This window comes from Physeter macrocephalus, chromosome 16 (assembly GCF_002837175.3).
Source record: "Physeter macrocephalus isolate SW-GA chromosome 16, ASM283717v5, whole genome shotgun sequence".
Classification (NCBI taxonomy): Eukaryota; Metazoa; Chordata; class Mammalia; order Artiodactyla; family Physeteridae; genus Physeter; species Physeter macrocephalus.
This window is the reverse complement of record NC_041229.1, coordinates 40501299-40520047: the sequence shown is the minus strand read 5'-3', so window position 1 is coordinate 40520047 and position 18749 is coordinate 40501299. Positions and strand designations below refer to the sequence as shown.

Below are 18749 nucleotides of genomic sequence, written 5' to 3'. Positions count from 1 at the left end.
GAGGGAAGAGATATGGGAACATATGTATATGTATAACTGATTCACTTTGTTGTAAAGGAGAAACTAACACACTATTGTAAAACAGTTATACTCCAATAAAGATGTTAAAAAAAAAATTTAAAAAAAAAAAAAGAAAGAAAGAAAGAAAACAAGTCTTAAAAACAAAACAAAACAAAACTCAGTGCCAAAGTTCTTGAAAGTTAGAGGCTATGTTTTATTCTTCTCTGTATAACCCCCATGCACTTGGCAGGGGATAGATACTTATTAAATGTTAATCAAATTAATATTAATGATCAAAAATGGGTGTGGATAGGTGATTCTTAGAAACTACATCTAATCAATATCACAAATAAAAATACTTCAAAAATAAAATGACTCTTGCTTGAAAACAAAGTACGTTATACTGGTAGCAAAGAAATGTAGTATCTTAGTAAAGAGCAGAAATATATTTTTTAAATAATTATTTTGCAGTCAATATATAGAATCAGATTATGGGGGAGAAAACAACTATATAGTCCAGTGAAAACATAAGTTTTGAAAACAGAGGATTTCAAAAATTGCAATGTTTCTATTCTTTTCCTCACATTGGCTAAGAAATCAATACCTAAACAAAATTTATAGATAAGAATATCTTAATTTTTTTTAAAGCTAACCTGGGAAGTAGATGGCTGACTGATTCTCTTTCTCTCAAGGTTGAATACAGAAGCTACTCTTGGAAAGAACCTAATAACTCACTTTTCCCTCTTGGACCTTTCATGACTGTCAAGAATCTTGAGGGTTAAGATCTGTCATGAAGTCTTTGCGAGAACTAGCTACAATCCTGTCGCATGTTAACTAGAATGTAAGCACTATGAGGGAGAGATTTTTTATCTGTTCGCTGCTGTATCACTAGTGCCCGGGAACACTTCCTAGTACAAAAAACACATACAATAAATATCTGTTAGATGAAAAATGAATTTGATAGAGGCCCTACATTTTAAATTTAATAATATTCACTGTGAGGAAGAAAATGACAGACAGAGGAAAGGACAGGCAGAAGCCGTTTGGGCCAGGATTCCTAGATATAGGCAACTTTACTATTGGAAGATCATTAAGAATTTCTGAGGGAGAGGACAGAGGAAATAGTCCAGAATATACAAACCTTTTTCCAGTTTCCTTAAATGTACTGCTCTACTTCTTTATTTACTGTGCCTCTTGGTGAGTCCATTCTTGCCTAAATATTTTCATCTTAGGTAACAAACTCCTCAGAGTTCAGCTCCCTGATTGTGTGGTAGGATCAATTATGATGTAGTGTAGCTTGATTACCTGCCACTATTTGTCAGCTTTATTTCCCAGAATACTCAGCCTCCTAGTTCCTATATGCTACAAACATGAGCTCAGACTTAAGGTTTGTTCTGTTTTGGGGGGAAAATGAGGTCCCAGTTCAATATTCTAAATAAATTAAAATACCTACCCCATACCTTCCCTGTTGTTATATGCTTCTTTCCTATTTTTGGTTGAATCTTCCCTATCCATTGTGTACTTCACAAAGAATGCCACGTGTGAGGCAGCAGAAGTCACCTAACAGCTTCTCAGTGTTTGTCTATATGAAAACCTAATATCCTTGATATCTTTTAGTGGAAGTGTGTCTGCTATTTGGGTTACTTTAGTGGAAATCTTGGAAAACCACTGCTAAAACATCATTCAACTAAGACTAGTAGTAACAAGAGAAATGCTTTTATGCCTAGAATACTATTTAACAAACGTTTACTAAGTGCCTCTTAAATGCTGAGTAATGCACTAGATTGTGGAGATGCATCACAAACCCAGAAGATGCAGGGTTCCTGCCCTCAAGGTGCTAATGTTCTAGCTCAGAATTGTGAATTTACTTCATTATCATCTTTTATTTATTTATTTATTTATTTTTGCAGTACGCAGGCCTCTCACTGCTGTGGCCTCTCCCGTTGTGGAGCACAGGCTCCGGAAGCACAGGCCCAACGGCCATGGCTCATGGGCCCAGCCGCTCCGCGGCATGTGGGATCCTCCCGGACCGGGGCACGAACCTGCGTCCCCTGCTTCGGCAGGCAGACTCTCAACCACCGTGCCACCAGGGAAGCCCCGTACTTCATTATCATCTTTAAAATACACCCTTTACTTCAAAAGCTAAATGCAATATACTGAACAATATTATTCGTAACTAGTTTTATAAAATGATGCCTCACTAAGATTGAGGGTAATAAATAATAATAACTTGGAGCCTCTCTAATCCATACTTGCTTTATTCTGGGGCTGCTTTCTACTTCAATCTTTTCTTGTAGAAATACCCTGTATGAACTCTGAGACTTTAAGTCAATGTGGCATCAAAAGCCCTTTACAGCTTCCCATAGCTAGTAGCTATGAGTTCCCTAGGCTCTTGTGACAGTCATTGGATTTCATGCCCAGACAATAAAGAGTACACTGTACATTCTCTAAATTGCTAGGCCTATTGCCTGAAGTACGGGTGGGTTGGGGGGAGAAGAGACTCATACATAGCATTTCAAGAAAGGAACATTAGATATAACCCCATGACTATTCTAGTCCAAACTTCTCATTTTGGAAGACTATCAAATCACTATAACAGACAAGCATCTCCTCTCCAGTATCCCTCAGCCATGGCTAGTATTTTAACTGTCCCAGCTGAGGACCATAAAGAAATAGGACTATCGGCCACAAAAGGCATATATACACAATGAGAAGGTGTTACAAGTTCTCTGAAGGAGAGTATCTTGACTTGTTTTCCTGTTTTTTCCAGAATTTTGTTTCTTAGGATACAAGGCTCTCCTCTTCTAAATAAAAAAGCAGGTGTCGGGCTTCCCTGGTGGCGCAGTGGTTGAGAGTCCACCTGCCGATGCAGGTGACACGGTTCGTGTCCCGGTCTGGGAAGATCCCACATGCCGCGGAGCGGCTGGGCCCGTGAGCCATGGCCGCTGAGCCTGCGCGCCCGGAGCCTGTGCTCCGCAATGGGAGAGGCCACAACAGTGAGAGGCCCGCGTACCGTGCAAAAAAAAAAAAAAAAAAAAAAGCAGGTGTCTAGCTAGGCTTTCTTGAATAGAAACTATGATCTCATAGTCCCTTTTTAATCAAGGCTTGCAACTAGTTCCGTTCTAACTGGGGAGCCACAGCAATTAGGGATAAGGCAAGAGGTGGGAAGGGGATGCAGAAAAAGGGAAGGATTAATTAAAGCTACTGCAGGGACAGTATCACCCGCTCAGGATTTAGTTGTGAATACCAAAAGCATTCCCTCCACATCCTTGCTCACTGCTCCTTCACCATGTTCTTAACTCCCTGAGGACAGGAACATCTCAACTTGACATGCATGCACTCTCACCTTCGCCCTTAAGACCTTCTTTAAATACTTTCGTGAGTACGAGTAGGGAAGAATTCTGAGATTGTTTCCCCATCTACATTTTATAGATGACATTAAAAGTACTTGTCAAATTTATTTATAAATTTGTTTTCAGGATTTAGTCTAAATATTATTCCAAGTGAGGAAAAATACCATCCTATTTTCTAGACGTTATACTGTCTATGAAAGAGGAACTAAGCTACCATAATTTTTAGCCTTGATTCTCTTATATTAAGCTGTTTAACTTTCTACTCCACATTAAACTATTACAAAAGAAGAAAAAAGAAGCACATTTGAAGGAAACAAAATTACATAATCAACTATAAAATAGGTTAATGAAATAAATGCTGAACAACCGTATATCTTGTTTGTAGTCATGTCTCCAGCTTGAAACAAATGTATGACATTAAAACATGTTCCATCTTGAAATACCTTTGTAAATATGTAATAGCTAAAGTAACAGTATAATTAAAAAAAAAAAAGATAAACACACTGCATGTATGCCTCTTGTGCAACCTGGAAACTATTCTAGGTACTTTCTCTCTGTCATAAATAGTTCCCTACATACCTTTGTTCTAACAACATTCTGGACTCCAGTGAAGACCCAGGATTCAAATGATTACTGAATAGCAGTCAAACTCTCATTAGGAAGCCAGCGAAAATATATACTATTTATTTTAATTTATTTTTTTATGGGAAACAATGCTTTATTTTTTTTTGACATCTTATTGGAGTATAATTGTTTTACAATGGTGTGTTAGTTTCTGCTTTATAACAAAGTGAATCAGCTATACATATACATATATCCCCATGTACGTATACCCCCTTGCGTCTCCCTCCCACCCTCCCTATCCCACCCCTCTAGGTGGTCACAAAGCACTGTGCTGATCTCCCTGTGCTATGTGGCTACTTCCCACTAGCTATCTATTTTACAAAATACATACTATTTAAACTTAAGGTTTCACAGACTTCTACCCAAGCAGCTAAAGGAGCAGTGTGATATTAATTAAATCAGCATTTATTCTTTGCATTTATCAAAACTAAGGAGTTACCTTCCATTTCATAAATAAGGTAGCAAGTCTGCATCGTAATGACTGCCAATATCTTTTTTAAATCTCCAAAGACCAATCTCTGGAAGAATAAAAAACCCTATATATTGCTTCATTTAGCAGAATATGGTTCTAATATTAAAGAGAATATTAAGATGTATATAATATTAATATGAATATTAATACTATTTACTTACAGTTGACCCTTGACCAACACAGGGGTTAGGGGTGCCAACCCGCACAGTTGAAAATTCGCATATAACTTTTGATTCCCCTGAAACTTAACTACTAATAGCCTACTGTTGACTGGAAGCCTTATTGATAACATAAACAGTCAATTAATGCATATTTTGTATGTTATATGTATAGCTACATATATTTTATAGATTTATGACATACCTAACTTCTTAATTTTTTTGATATTTCTAGGCTATGTAGTTTCTGAATTTTTTCAAATTGTCACAAATCTCAACAATTTTTTCTAGGAGGTGGGTCAAAAAAGATCTTGCTGCAATTTATGTCAAAGAGTGTTCTACCTGTGTTTTCCTCTAAGAGTTTTATAGTGTCTGGCCTTACATTAAGGTCTTTAGTCCATTTTGAGTTTATTTTTGTGTATGATGTTAGGGAGTGTTCTAATTTCATTCTTTTACATGTAGTTGTCCAGTTTTCCCACCTCCTAGAGTAATGAAAATAAAAACAAAAAAAACCAAATGGGACCTAATGAAACTTAAAAGCTTTTTCACAGCAGAGAAAACCATGTAACACACTTTGATTCAAATCAAAGCAGTTGTCCAGTTTTCCCACCTCCTAGAGTAATGAAAATAAAAACAAAAAAAACCAAATGGGACCTAATGAAACTTAAAAGCTTTTTCACAGCAGAGAAAACCATAAAGAAGACGAAAAGACAACTCTCAGAATGGGAGAAAATATTTGCAGATGAAGCAACTGACAAAGGATTAATCTCCAAAATATACAAGCAGCTCATGTAGCTCAATACCAAAAAAAGAGACAACCAAATCAAAAAATAGGCAGACGACCTAAATAGACATTTCTCCAAAGAAGATATACAGATGGCCACATGAAAAGATGCTACACATCACTAATTATCAGAGAACTGCAAATCAAAACTACAATGAGGTATCACCTCACACTGGTCAGAATGGCCATCATCAAAAAAATCTACAAACAATAAATGCTGGAGAGGGTGTGGCGTAGGGAACCCTCTTGCACTGTTGGTGGGAATATAAATTGATATAGCCACTATGGAGAACAGTATGGAGGTTCCTTAAAAAACTAAAAACAGAACTATCATATGATCCAGCAATCTCACTACTGGGCATATACTCAGAGAAAACCATAATTCAAAAAGACACATGCACACAGCAGCACTATTTACAATAGCCCGGACATGGCAGCAACCTAAATGTCCATCAACAGAGGAAGGGATAAAGAAGATGTGATACATATATACAATGGAATATTACTCAGCCATAAAAAGGAATGAAATTGGGTCATTTGTAGAGACATGGATGGACCTAGATAGTGTCATACAGAGTGAAGTAAGTCCGAAAGAGAAAAACAAATATCGTATATTAACAAATACATGTGGAATCTAGAAAAATGGTATAGATGATCTTATTTGCAAAGCAGAAATAGAGACACAGACATAGAGGACAAATGTATGGAAACCAAGGGGAAAGGAGGGGTGGGAGGAGTTGGGAGATTGGGATTGACACGTATACACTATTGACACTATGTATAAAATAGACAACTAATGAGAACATACGGTATAGCACAGGGAACTCTACTTAGTGCACTGTGGTGACCTAAATGGGAAGGAAATCCAAAACAGAGGGGATATATGTATACGTACAGCTGATTCATTTTGCTGTACAGTAGAAACTAACATAACATTGTAAAGCAACTATACTTCAATAAAAATTAAAAAAAAATTTTTTTTCTAATATGTTAATTGAAAAAAATCCACGTATAAGTGGACCCATGCAGTTCAAACCCATGTTGTTCGAGGGTCAACTGTACAATGTGGCCTAACTGTGTTCAGAAAGCACTTGGGGCACATACAGTATTAAAGGTGACCAGTAAAACAGTGAGGGCCATGAGTGATGGGTTGTATTATTTTATCAGGAACCCAGAGTGTTGGATTTTTGACAGCAAGGATAAGTATTAAATTTTTTTAATAAAGTGAGTCTATATTAAAAGATTCATGTTTTGTATGGACACCAAGGGGGGAAAGCGGTGGTGGTGGTGGTGGTGGTGGTGTGATGAATTGGGAGATTAGGATTGACATGTATACACTGATATGTATAAAATGGATAACTAATAAGAACCTGTTGTATAAAAAAATAAATAAAATTCAAAAAATCTAAAAAAATAAAAATAAATAAATAAAAGTCATGTTTTACTCTTATATATGTTACTGAAATTTGGAACACCCTATAATTCTGAATCTTTTAAAAAATCCCACAAGAATATGTAAAATCACAGATGATCTCTTCTGAAGATTATGAAAAAAATTTAGATTACACAAATAAAGAAATCACAGTAAAGATTTTAAATGTTTAAATAATAAAACCAGGAATACACCTTTATCATGAAACATTGGTAAATTATATCTACAAAATACACAAACTAGGTTAAAAAACTCTTGTCTACCTACCACACATCTTGGGGAAGATTTAAAGTTATGCTGCCTTTGATTTCATCATGGAAACACATATATCCTAAGGTAGCTAATGTTACATACAGAGTTGTAACAATTCCCATGCCAATATTCAATGCTTGGGCAAAGCGTTTTGATTCTTTCATTTGGTTTTCCAGTGGAAGGACCTAAGAAGAGAATGCAAGTAATTTAAAACAATCTAATATCCCGTCTTATATGTACACAAATTAATCTTTCTATAGTTTATATGCAACACATAATTGTTGATGTATTTTTCTACGTGTTGTATATTTTTTCACACTACAGAATTTTTTACTCTTAAAATAAAAAGATTTGAAATCAGCTCTTAGTAGGCAAAACTGTCTGTCAGGGTTTTTAAAATAAACTTCTTACTCTGGAATAATTTTAGATTTACAGAAAAGATGCAGATAAACAGAAGACTCCCATATACTCCTGACCAGTTTCCGCTATTGTTAACATTTAACACAACCTAAGTACCTGTGTTACAACTAAGAACCAATATTGGTACATTACTATTAAACTCCAAACTTTATTTGGATTTCACTAGTTTTCCCACTAACGTCCTTTTTCTGCTCCAGGGTCCCATCCAGGACAGCACATTGCATTCTGCTGTCCTGTCTCCTTAATCTCCTCTGGTCTGTGGCAGTTTCTCATTCCTTCCTCATTATACATTACCTTGATAGTTCTGAGAAGCATTGGTTAGGTATTTGGTACACTGTCACTCTATTTGGGTTTGTCTGATGTTTTCTTCATGACTAGACTGGGAAAATAGGCTTCAGAAAAGGATACCACAGAGGTGCAGTGCCCTTCTCATCACACATGCTATCAACATGATTTATCACTGGTGAAGTTAATTTTGATCACTTGGGCAAGGCAGTGTTTGCCAGGTTTCTCTGCCTGTAAGATTTTTCCTCCTCCCTCATCATACTCTATTCACTGGAAGTAAGTCACTACAGATAGAGGGGATTACATTAGCGCTCCTGAAGGGAGGGTATCTGTATAAGTTATTTGAAAATCTGCCCTGTGTACTTATTTATTTAATCATTTATCTGTATTAGTATGGATTCATGTATATTTGTTTTATACTTTGAGTGTGAATCCCAAACACTATTATTTATTTTGTTGCTCATATCGTTCCATCTTTGGTCATCGTGAATTCTATCAGGTTGGGTCCTATGGCCCTTTGACATGCATCCATTCTTTTGTTTTTTGAGCACTTCCATACTTTCTGGCACTACAAGATGCTCCAGACCCACATTGAATTTCCTTGCTTCAGCCCTACAATCAGCTATTTCTCCAAAGAACTTTGGTTCCTTTGTTGGAGAATTGTATTTAGAACTCAAGATCTGGGTGCTGGGTGTGCTCATTGCTACTGGGTGACACTGCTTCCAGTTCTCTCAGCAGACAGAGTTAGGAAATATATGTATGTATACTAACCCATGTATATACATGTCTATAATTGTTTCTATATCTATCCATCTGTATCTAATGTCCGTCAATTTAATAAGATGAATAATTTCATTATGGGGAAAAAAAAACCTTTAAAGGAAAAAACGCTAACTGAAAAGTTAATTTTTTAGGCAAATCTTTGGAGATTTTGGCCACACAATTTGACCATGCAGTAAAAGACACTAAGTAATAATAATAACAAGTATTTACTGAGTGCTTACAATGTGCTAGGTATTTTTCAAAAGCTTTGCATGTAATACATCACATAGTATTTACAATAACCTCATGAGATAATAACTAATTTCATCTCCACTTTTCAGGTGCGTTAGTCAGGTCTACATGGAAATTTTAAGTGATTAACAGAAAAGAGAACAGTGAACAATTTGTATGTTCTGGAGATAATCCAGACCTGACATAAGAAGCTAAAGTGAAGAACGGTGTCAATGCAGCTAGAAAAGGAGGAAGAGAAGGAAATGAACATTTACAGAGGCTCCCTCAAGCAGCATTAAGTGTTTTACACATAATCTCCTTTATGGAATAGATTTGGGGAAATATGAAAAGAAGACTCAACATGTCTTAATTACTGACTGGAATGGGGAAACCAGGGACACAGTGAAAAGAAATACTCCAACATTTCAAGCTTGAGTGACTGGAAGTAAAACTAAAATAAATAGAGAAATGAGAAAGTGAAACTGGTTTTAGAGTTAAAAAAAAAAAAAGGTTAACTGTCAGACTTCGGAGTTGTTGAATTTGAGATGTCAGAGGAACAACACTTAACTGGAAATGTCCAACAGTTAACTAGAGCTTACTAGTTAAAGCAGAAATGAAAATCTACACTTATGTCTGTAACACGGATAAGTGGAGCTGTAAGAATTAGTGAGAATTCTATAAAGGAGAATTCAGAGAGAGCAGAAACCCAAGTAAAATGGCATAAAATTGTCTTTTAGTTCTGTTTTGTCTGTGGTTCACATGAATAGATGTTTATGAGTGGTTTTGCTCCCATACCAAACCATCAGACTATGAAACATAAGCTATGGAGTAAACAGCAATATTCAGCTTTCCCCAAATCTACATATTCTAGGCTTGAAATGAACTGGAAGCATCTTTAATGGAAATATTTAGGATCTCAGAATTCTCAGGATGTTTGTATCTCTTGGTATTAGCTTTATGATAACATCATTTCTCAAAACAAGTATGATACGTAAAAATCTGAGAATTTATATTTGACTCTTCTTAGGCAACAGTAACAACAGTAACAACAGTAACTCTGTAACAATTTCAATTCATTTAAAATCATCTAGTCTATAAAATATGATGTTTGGGATTTGTCTGAATATAACCCAGACTTGCTAGAGTAGACAGAATATAGATCAAACAAAATTAGCCATAAGTTAGTGGTTTTTGAAGCTGGGCGATGCTTACATAGGCATTCATCACACTATTCTCTAAGTTTTGTATAGGTTTGAAAATTTCCACGATAAAATGTTAAAAAATCATCTATTCAAATGTTCTCATTTTACAGATTAAGAAAAAGTGATACATCTAAGATAAAAGTCTTAGTAAGTAGAAGAAGTAAACTATAATTCAAGTCTATCATACTAAAATGCAAATCATTTTCTAGGAATAAAAAAATAGAAACAAAAGAAAAACAGGCATTTTTAAATGTAAATAAGTCTTTGTGTTAACTTAAGATTTTAAAAAATAGTAATAAAGACTAAATCCTTACCACTCCTATGCCTTCAAAAGCAAATACAGCAGTACCAAAAAAGAGAGGGTATTTTTTCCAGCCAGCCACTATTGGAAGGTTGTGGGGATCTGGCATATTCTGGAGAAAGAAAAAATAAGATGTCAATAAGTTACATCTTTACTTACTTGAAAGAATTTAAAATGGAAGAGCGAAATCATATACTTCTGAGCTTCACAGCAGCAAATGTGTATTATAAATGTGAATAATTCTTTCAATAAAAACTTTAAGCATCCTATGTTAAATGTAGCCAAGCTGTTAGGATTTCACTGCCAAAAGCAATTGTTTCCCTCACGCCCACACATTCCATCTGAGCTAAATGCTCCTAATTACCTGTTTCCACCTGTAAGTCCCAGGCTGTTCTCACTGGGTATGGCTCCTGCCACAACAGGAAATACATAAGCATATTCAACGTCTGAGCTGAGAGCCATATAGTCAGTTATCAACCACTGCTGACGGTGTCCAATGAAATTCATTCCCCACTCTACTTTCATTGCTGTTTTGGTCTCTAAGATTTCCCGACTTTGGCTTTCTATCTCAATAACGCTGTGCTGTTCTCTAGAACAGGTCTCCTCGTGGTTTCAGCATCTTACTCTTTGACCTGACAGTTGCCATTATCCTTATTACTTGTGCCTATGCCTTGACTCTGGCTTTGATTTCTTGGTCCTGACTCACAGCCTTCTTCTAACTCTCATTATCTGGAAACTCACAGACTGCGCATCTTGTTCAAGATCCCTGGGTCCACACTGGCCACTTCTTCCAGCCAGCCCAAGTCTCCTCACCAGCCTGTGTCTCTGCCTTTACCTGACTAGAAGTGGAATTCAAGGCCAATGAAAGAGGATGAACAAAGAAACTGAAGTGTGACAGCACAGGGAAAATTTGGGGAATAGATTTAGAACATCTGAAGCATAGGTAGAACTGTGTGATATAATGGTGAAACATAAGCTAGGGTCAAAATGAAAAAATTATTAAAATGTTTGGATTATTGGATAACGCTAAACTGAACTTCAAGGCTCACATGGTTCCCTCTACCTAAGGAGCCTCCTTTTCTGCTCCACTAACTCCTACATGTCCAGCCAAGGGGTCACGAACTCCAGAAAGCCTTATGAGATCTTCCTGCCTGTGCCCTTTCACTCTCACATGCTATAACAAAGAGTCTACAGGCTTTGGAATTAAGATGGGGCAAAAAGGAAACATAGATCCATCATAAGAGAATTTGTAATGAATTGCTAATGGAGATTTTAGGACAACTGCTTTGGCAGCAATGTATAAAATGGACTGTATCAGGAAAAAATAGGATTGTCTACCTTTTTTGAGTCATTGGCTCCTATGAGAGATGAAAGCTATACAGCTGCTCAGTAGAAAAATGCATATATACATACAGAAACACTAAATCTTACACATAATTTTAAGGGATTTGCAGATCCCCTGAATCCCATCAATAGAATATTTTAAGGAAACTGGGTTAAGAATCTCCAGACTGCCAACAATGAAATGAGTTGAGGTTATTGCATACATCAGATAAAGAGGTTACAGCCTAGTGTAGTGGCAGTGAGCTCAAGTGGTGCAAATAAAGGTTCAGAAGTGAAAGAAAATTATAAAATCACGTCTATACTCCCATCTCTTGTGATTGGTTTAAATCTTAAAGGAATAAACAAAACACTAATGAGTTCTTTGTTTCATGTTAGGCCGTGCACTAAGGCACGATCCTAAATCTCACAACTATAATAAGTCAGGTATTACTATCTTCTGAAGCAATATCATACAGCCCAGAAACATACTGACCAAGATTCAAAACCAGATCTGACTACAAAGCCTATGCTTTCAACCTCTATGTCATATATTGCTTTTTCAACTAAGCAGTATCTCCCAAAAGGAAACCAGAGTTCCCTGATTATCTCCTGTGTGACACATATGAAGTAGAGTCTTAACTTATCATTACTTTTACCTCCAAAGCGAAAAATATTTACTTGTTAAGAAACATATGACACAGTTAAAAACATGTTATACTTACCCTAACAATGTATTGATAAATTATCACAAGACTCACAGCCATGGAAACGTTGGCAAGGAATGAAAGCACAAATAGATTCTTGAGCTCACGAATGAAGACCAAAAGAATTAGAAATGGAAGAAAGCAAAGCATATATATCCTTAGGTCAACAGTTCTTCTCTCACATGGATCTGATGAATTGGTACTATTCAAAACAAACACTTTACTCTCCAGGAACCCTTCATGAACCTATACAGGATTACCAGGAGAATAAGGAAGAGGGGGGAAAAAAACTTCCATCAACTTATAATCATAAAGGAGAAATATGAAGAAAATTATGATCTATATACACTCTATGATAAATTCATTTACAATAAATAAAATACATAGTTTTAAGATACTCTAGTGTCTTAGAAATATATATATCAAATTTAAGGATAAGTAAAACAGGATAATCTTCTTTGCAAAATAACTTTATCATACTGTGAAAAGAAAGTTCACTAGAAAATTATGAGGATGGATCTACTAATTTATTTTGAAGCTTTGTGACTGTGATGCTCATGATGCCTAGAAAGGCTCAACCTGCTTCTGAGATAATCAAAAGTGGAAGCATGCTTGTCCAGAATGGCCATTGGGTATTCTACTAACATACTTTTTTCAACGTAAGAAACAATCTCTAAGTACCTCTTAGAAATGTACAGTACTCAAAATTAAATTTAGAAATCAGAGCCTAACTTTAAAGGTATTTTATAAAGCAAATGCTGATGAATTATCGTCACTGTCAATAAATATCTGTTAAAAATCAACTATCTTCATGCATGCTAGACACTAAATAAATTTTTATTAGAGCAAAACACTTCTACAAGATAAATCAACTTTGCCTCAAAATTTATTCAGCCACTTCTATAAACCTATATTCAACTTTCAAAAGATATTCAATGATTTATAGCCTCCATTTATTAAAAATTGTCCTTGACTCAATTCATCACATAGTCCAACTTACAAAAATAGAAATGAAATTATAGAGGACTTTTAAAATAATCTTGAAAACTCACAGCACAGGCAGATCAAACTATAATATAAATTCCAGTGAAAATCTATTTGCCCCAAATACTGTATCCTCCTTTGAACACAATGGAACACATAGACTTATCAAGTCTCTGGATACATAATTCTTAAGAACCAGACCCTATAGTAATAACAGCAAGTATTTTCTGAGTACTTTCTATGTGTCAGGTACTGAACTAAATCTTATACAACATCTCATTTAATCCTCAAAACAACACTCTCAGGTGGGTGGTAGTATTAATATCAATTTATAGCTGAGGAAACTGAGGTTTAGGGAGGGTAAAAAAAAAAAACCCTATATAATATCAAGTCAGTAAGTCGTGGTTCTAGGATTCAAACCCAGGCCTGAGACCCCAGAATCTAGCTTCTGACAGGTACATGTTTACCTGACCAAAATGCTGCAATCCTTAAAGAGGAGCCCTGCCCAAGTAGCCACCTGGCCTCCACCTTGACATCTCTCTCTCTCTCCTTAAATACAGTAACAAAAGGCCAAAAAGTCAGAAGTACAGAACAAAATTCTGATATGAATAATAATTTAGGTGTTTAATTTTACACTTATCCACAATAAGCAATGTTTAGTGTCACTACAAATGTACATATCATCTTAAACTGCAGGGAATATATCTACTAGTTTTAAGTTATATTGGCAATTTATAACTCACACAGGACTAACAAACTCTCAGGTTACACCATGTACCATTTAAGAAATGCATAGCTCTCATTTATCTTGTAATTGTCCATTAAAACTTTTAATTTTATTCTCTATAATTTGAAATAGAAGTAAATTTGATAATTCACATTACTTGGCTTTTAAGAATGTATTTTATTTGTTGACCCAATTTCTTCTGTAACCAAATTATTTACAGCCAAATACTTCTGTATCAAAGAAGTACGTCCAATAATCAGATTAGATAATGATCAAAGTTAAGCTCTAACAAGGATACCTGGTAAGAGAAAAGCAGTTATATAACCAATTTTAGAAAGGACTGTTTGAGTCATTAGGTGCTTGGGAATTTGAAATCAATTCTACCACAAATCTCTCATAATAATTAGTATTCTTTGGCAGAAAAATGGTTATAAAAATTCTCAAGATTAAAAAATAAAGTAAAATAAAAATGTAGATACATACCCAGAGCAAGATTCAGGTAAACATTTGAATCCTTTGGTGCCCTCTAGAGACAGAGATTGGCTATCTAATAGGACTTCCTATGATCTCACATGTTTACCAAAATGCAAAACACTGAAATAAATATTATAAAATAAAATTACTAAATTCAGTTGTTTCCATTTAGATCTCAAATTTACTAAATTCTACTATTTATTAACTTTTCAATTCAGTAATTTAATGGTTAAAATTCCAAAGGCAGATTATGTTCTTCAGCAAAGCTAAAATGCAGAATTAAAGACACAATACGCTACATTTGCATACTGCATATAAAATGCATAATGCATTTTATAAAGGCTTTCGCAAACCTTTTGTCAGCTGAGCCTCACAATAAATTTATGAGGAACATGGGGAGATTTTGCTACCATTCCCATTTTACAAATAAGGAAACCGAGGCTTGACGAGGGACAAGAGGGTCTTACCCAATGTGTGAGTTAAAACTGAGAGCACGTATTTGAATTCAGATCTTCTGACTCTAAAGTCCATGGTCTTTGGTATCACAACATTTTTCTTCCTCTGAATGTAAAATCCCTTCCCAACTCTTCATGCCCATATACACTATTTTGTCTACCTGACATTTTCTTGAGTACCTTAGAGTAAGAACAGAGAGGAGCTACTATAACCACCATGGACTAGAATCACTGGAAGCACCACAGTTCTTTTCCCCCTGTTGATTGTCCACAGTGGCTTAACGGGATCAAGAACAGCCATGTGACAGTTACAAAGCAGGAGATGTACACGTTTGTATGGGAACTAAACTCTTAATCCTTTGATTCGATGAAATACTGAACCTTCAATTTTTTTTTTTTTTTTTTTTTAGAGTCATCTAAATGTTTTTTTTTTTTGCTTTGTTTTGTTTTTTTTTGCGGTATGCGGGGCCTCTCACTGTTGTCTGTGGCCTCTCCCGTTGCGGAGCACAGGCTCCGGACACGCAGGCTCAGCGGCCATGGCTCACGGGTCCAGCCGCTCCGCGGCATGTGGGATCCTCCCGGACCGGGGCACGAACCCGTATCCCCTGCATCAGCAGGCGGACTCTCAACCACTGCACCACCAGGGAAGCCCCCTGAACCTTCAATTTTATGTAGATTAAAGAGGTAAAAATCTTACAAATTTTAACTGTAAAAGTAGTAGCAATTAGTAAGGTTTAATCAAACCATGTGTCTTTTATTGGAGGTTGCTATCAAGTGTGAGAACACCTCTGCAGAGAGGGAAAATCTCTGACGATGCTGTTTCAATGACCATCTGTCTGCTCTGCAGAGGTGAGGTGCTCAGCGTTGCTTTCAGCTTTTCAAGTCTCAAGTCTGACTGAATGTCTTTTTCCGTGTTGCTCTTCATTCCTCAAAAGATCTTTCATCTATCTACAGCAAGCTTCTCCTTACCTTCCAGAGAGTCACTTTTTCTACCTGGTGTTCTTAGGATATGTGCAAATGAGTTAAATTCTTCCATTCAACTTTGGAAGTATCTGATATAATTTCATAGGAGAAAGTCACCAATCCTAAGCTTATATTTATTTTATGTACTTAACACAGTCTATGTCATACACATACACATACACACAACTAAAATCAGACAATGTCCTGCCCAGTGATGAACAATTAATATACTGTGTGGCAGCTATGTCAGGCACCTAAGCTTCTGCCTAATTCACATGACCTAGGGGACACAGCTCATGCTCTGTGAGACTAGGTTTCCTCATGCATAAAATAAGCCTAGAACTTATATTACAGAGTAGTTGTATAAAATTAAAGGATATATATCATAGCTTATAAATATAAGATTATAAGGCATTATTAGCATTACTTATAACTTTAAATCAAGCTTGTTGGTAGCTCTCTTAGGAGATGATAGAAAAGATACAGTACTACCATGCTGCACAATCCTAGAAAGGCACCATTTCCACTGTATTCTACGTAAATGACTGCTAAGATGGTATGTCTATCTTGCCAATAAATAGCCTCTTAACTGAGTTAGCAGCCCTAAAAGTATGTGACTTGTGGAACTAAATTCTTGTAAAATCAAAAGCACATCATCTGTAATGAGTAGTGCTGATAAAACGATCAACTTTCTTATTTATAAGAGAAAGACTCAGTGACCCTTTCCAACATTAAAAACCTAAGCTGGTGGCTTTATTAAACTTTGGCCTGCAGACCAAACCCAATCTACCACCTATTTTTGCAAATAAAATTTTATTGGAATACAGCCATATCTAACGTATTGTTGTCTATGTCTGAGTTGAGACAGAGATCATATGGCCTGCAAAACAGAAAATACTTATTATCTGGCCCTTTATAAAAAATATTGCCAAATCTTGGTCTAAATATAAAATGAAGCAGTTTATAACTTAGAAAAATGAGTCAAATATATACTTAGATATATACATATAGATTCTTTAGAACACATAGTCACATGATTTTGCATTAAAATACCTACGAGAAGTGCTACATATTACTATATATAATGCCTACTACTGCACCATGCACTTGTGTATACTAATAAATGTTATTGATTAAAATAAAGAAGAGCAGAGGGTAAAGTAGGAATAATAGGCCAACTACCAGTTAAAGCACGTAAAGAAATGTGCTTTGGCATTATTCTGATAGGGGAGCTTTTTTATTTCAGTGCTTTGCATGTTTGTTCAAATTGACAGTCTCTACCAAGACTGCAAACCACTCTTAAAACAAACCTTTATAATATGGAGAGAACTACAGAACACTGTACATTTCTGGACACAGTATCTTTTTAGACAATGGCAATAATTATGAGATTTTAGTAATGCCCACTTTTAAACTTCACTTTTTAGGCTGCTGGCTAATGCCTTATATACTTTTTTATAAAATATCAATGTAAAAAATATGCTACCAAAACATCCGTATATCTGCTTTTGAGATCTAAATTCCAAATAGCCAAGAATCAGTAAATTATGCCTGTTTTGATCTGAAAGAACAAGCATTATTGATATAATAGCAAGAAACATAAAAATCAAGAATAGCAGAATCCAACTTGCAAAAAAAATGACTAAAGGAAAATCTAGAAAGATACATAATTTATGAAAGAAACACATTTTCATATTCAACCACAGCTTACTCAGAGGAAATATGATGCCATAACTATGGCATCAGAAGAAAATGATTTCAAAAGCTGGAGAAAAATACTTACTTGTTTCACATTTTCAGCTAAGAAGACAATATAAACACTACAGAATCCCAGCTGTGTTATCACCAGAAAAAAATCAACCACACTCCTGAAAAGAGATACCCACAAATAAGTATTAATAAGAGCTGCTAAGATTTCGATGTATTTTTTCTCTTTTTAACTATTTTAAAACATTTCATAATAGTATTTATTCTTTTTACTTCATTACAATACGGAATAGGCTTAAAGCATTTATTTTCTACAAAGAGCACGTATTTATGATCTGTATATCACTAGAATTATTATTGAGCAAAAAAAGTTACATAAGTTTAAAGCCCATATTTTCCCATCATTTCCTTCTGAAATTCAACAGTTTAAGAGTATCTGTCTATAAAATGATTTCATGAAAACATTTCATCAGTTAGTTTAAGCCCATCTCTCCTACTTCTCAAGATATTTTTCAGATCAACCCAGTGTATTTCCCAGCAAACAGGATGAACATATTCCCTACTATCCAAATCACTAATAAGAATAGGAATGGGAGAGGACTGGGGGCAGGGCCCAAAGTCATTCCACCAGAGACCTCTCCAGGAGCTTACAGCTACAATAAATAGCATATGGGAGTAGGAAAGGGAAATCACCAGTCAAATGAGCTTTATTTGGGTGGTAGTATAATCAAAAGTCTGCCTACATGTTATTAGTATACAGCCCATACCTTTCCCTATTGTTCTGGGAACAATTAGTGACACAAGAGCTTGCACTTACTAATTCGTTATAGTCTCTTGTTTGACCATTAATGTCAAGCTGTCAAGCAACCTAGTCTAAAAAATCTATAGACCCTCCTCTTCCCATTTGAAACTTGAAGGGCCCGTTCCCACCTTCATTCTTGCCATAACTCTCTAGTTCTCTATGGTTCTTCAGGGATCTCATTTGTTAGTAATCTTGGTACCTTGAAACAAATTCAAGTTTCTTCTCACTGATGAATTACATATAAGGTATTCCCTTAAGATCTTTTCATCCACCTTTTTTTTTTTTTTTTTTTTTTTTTTTTTTTTTTTGCGGTGGGCGGGCCTCCCCCTGTTGT

General features: G+C 35.6%; 1 protein-coding gene across 3 annotated transcripts in view; it reads right to left on the bottom strand.

Moving 5' to 3' along the window:
- The window catches only part of SLC36A4 (solute carrier family 36 member 4), a 53072-nt gene that overhangs the window by 18627 nt on the left and 15696 nt on the right, over positions 1–18749 (bottom strand). For all 3 annotated transcript variants that reach the window (XM_024131677.3, XM_028501204.2, XM_028501203.2), the window contains 4 exons: positions 17690–17774; positions 12322–12549; positions 10290–10388; positions 7091–7260 (listed from right to left, as the gene is read on the bottom strand). In XM_024131677.3, coding sequence (XP_023987445.1) covers positions 7091–7260; positions 10290–10388; positions 12322–12549; positions 17690–17774 — 582 coding nt within the window. The remainder of the gene's footprint in view (positions 1–7090; positions 7261–10289; positions 10389–12321; positions 12550–17689; positions 17775–18749) is intronic.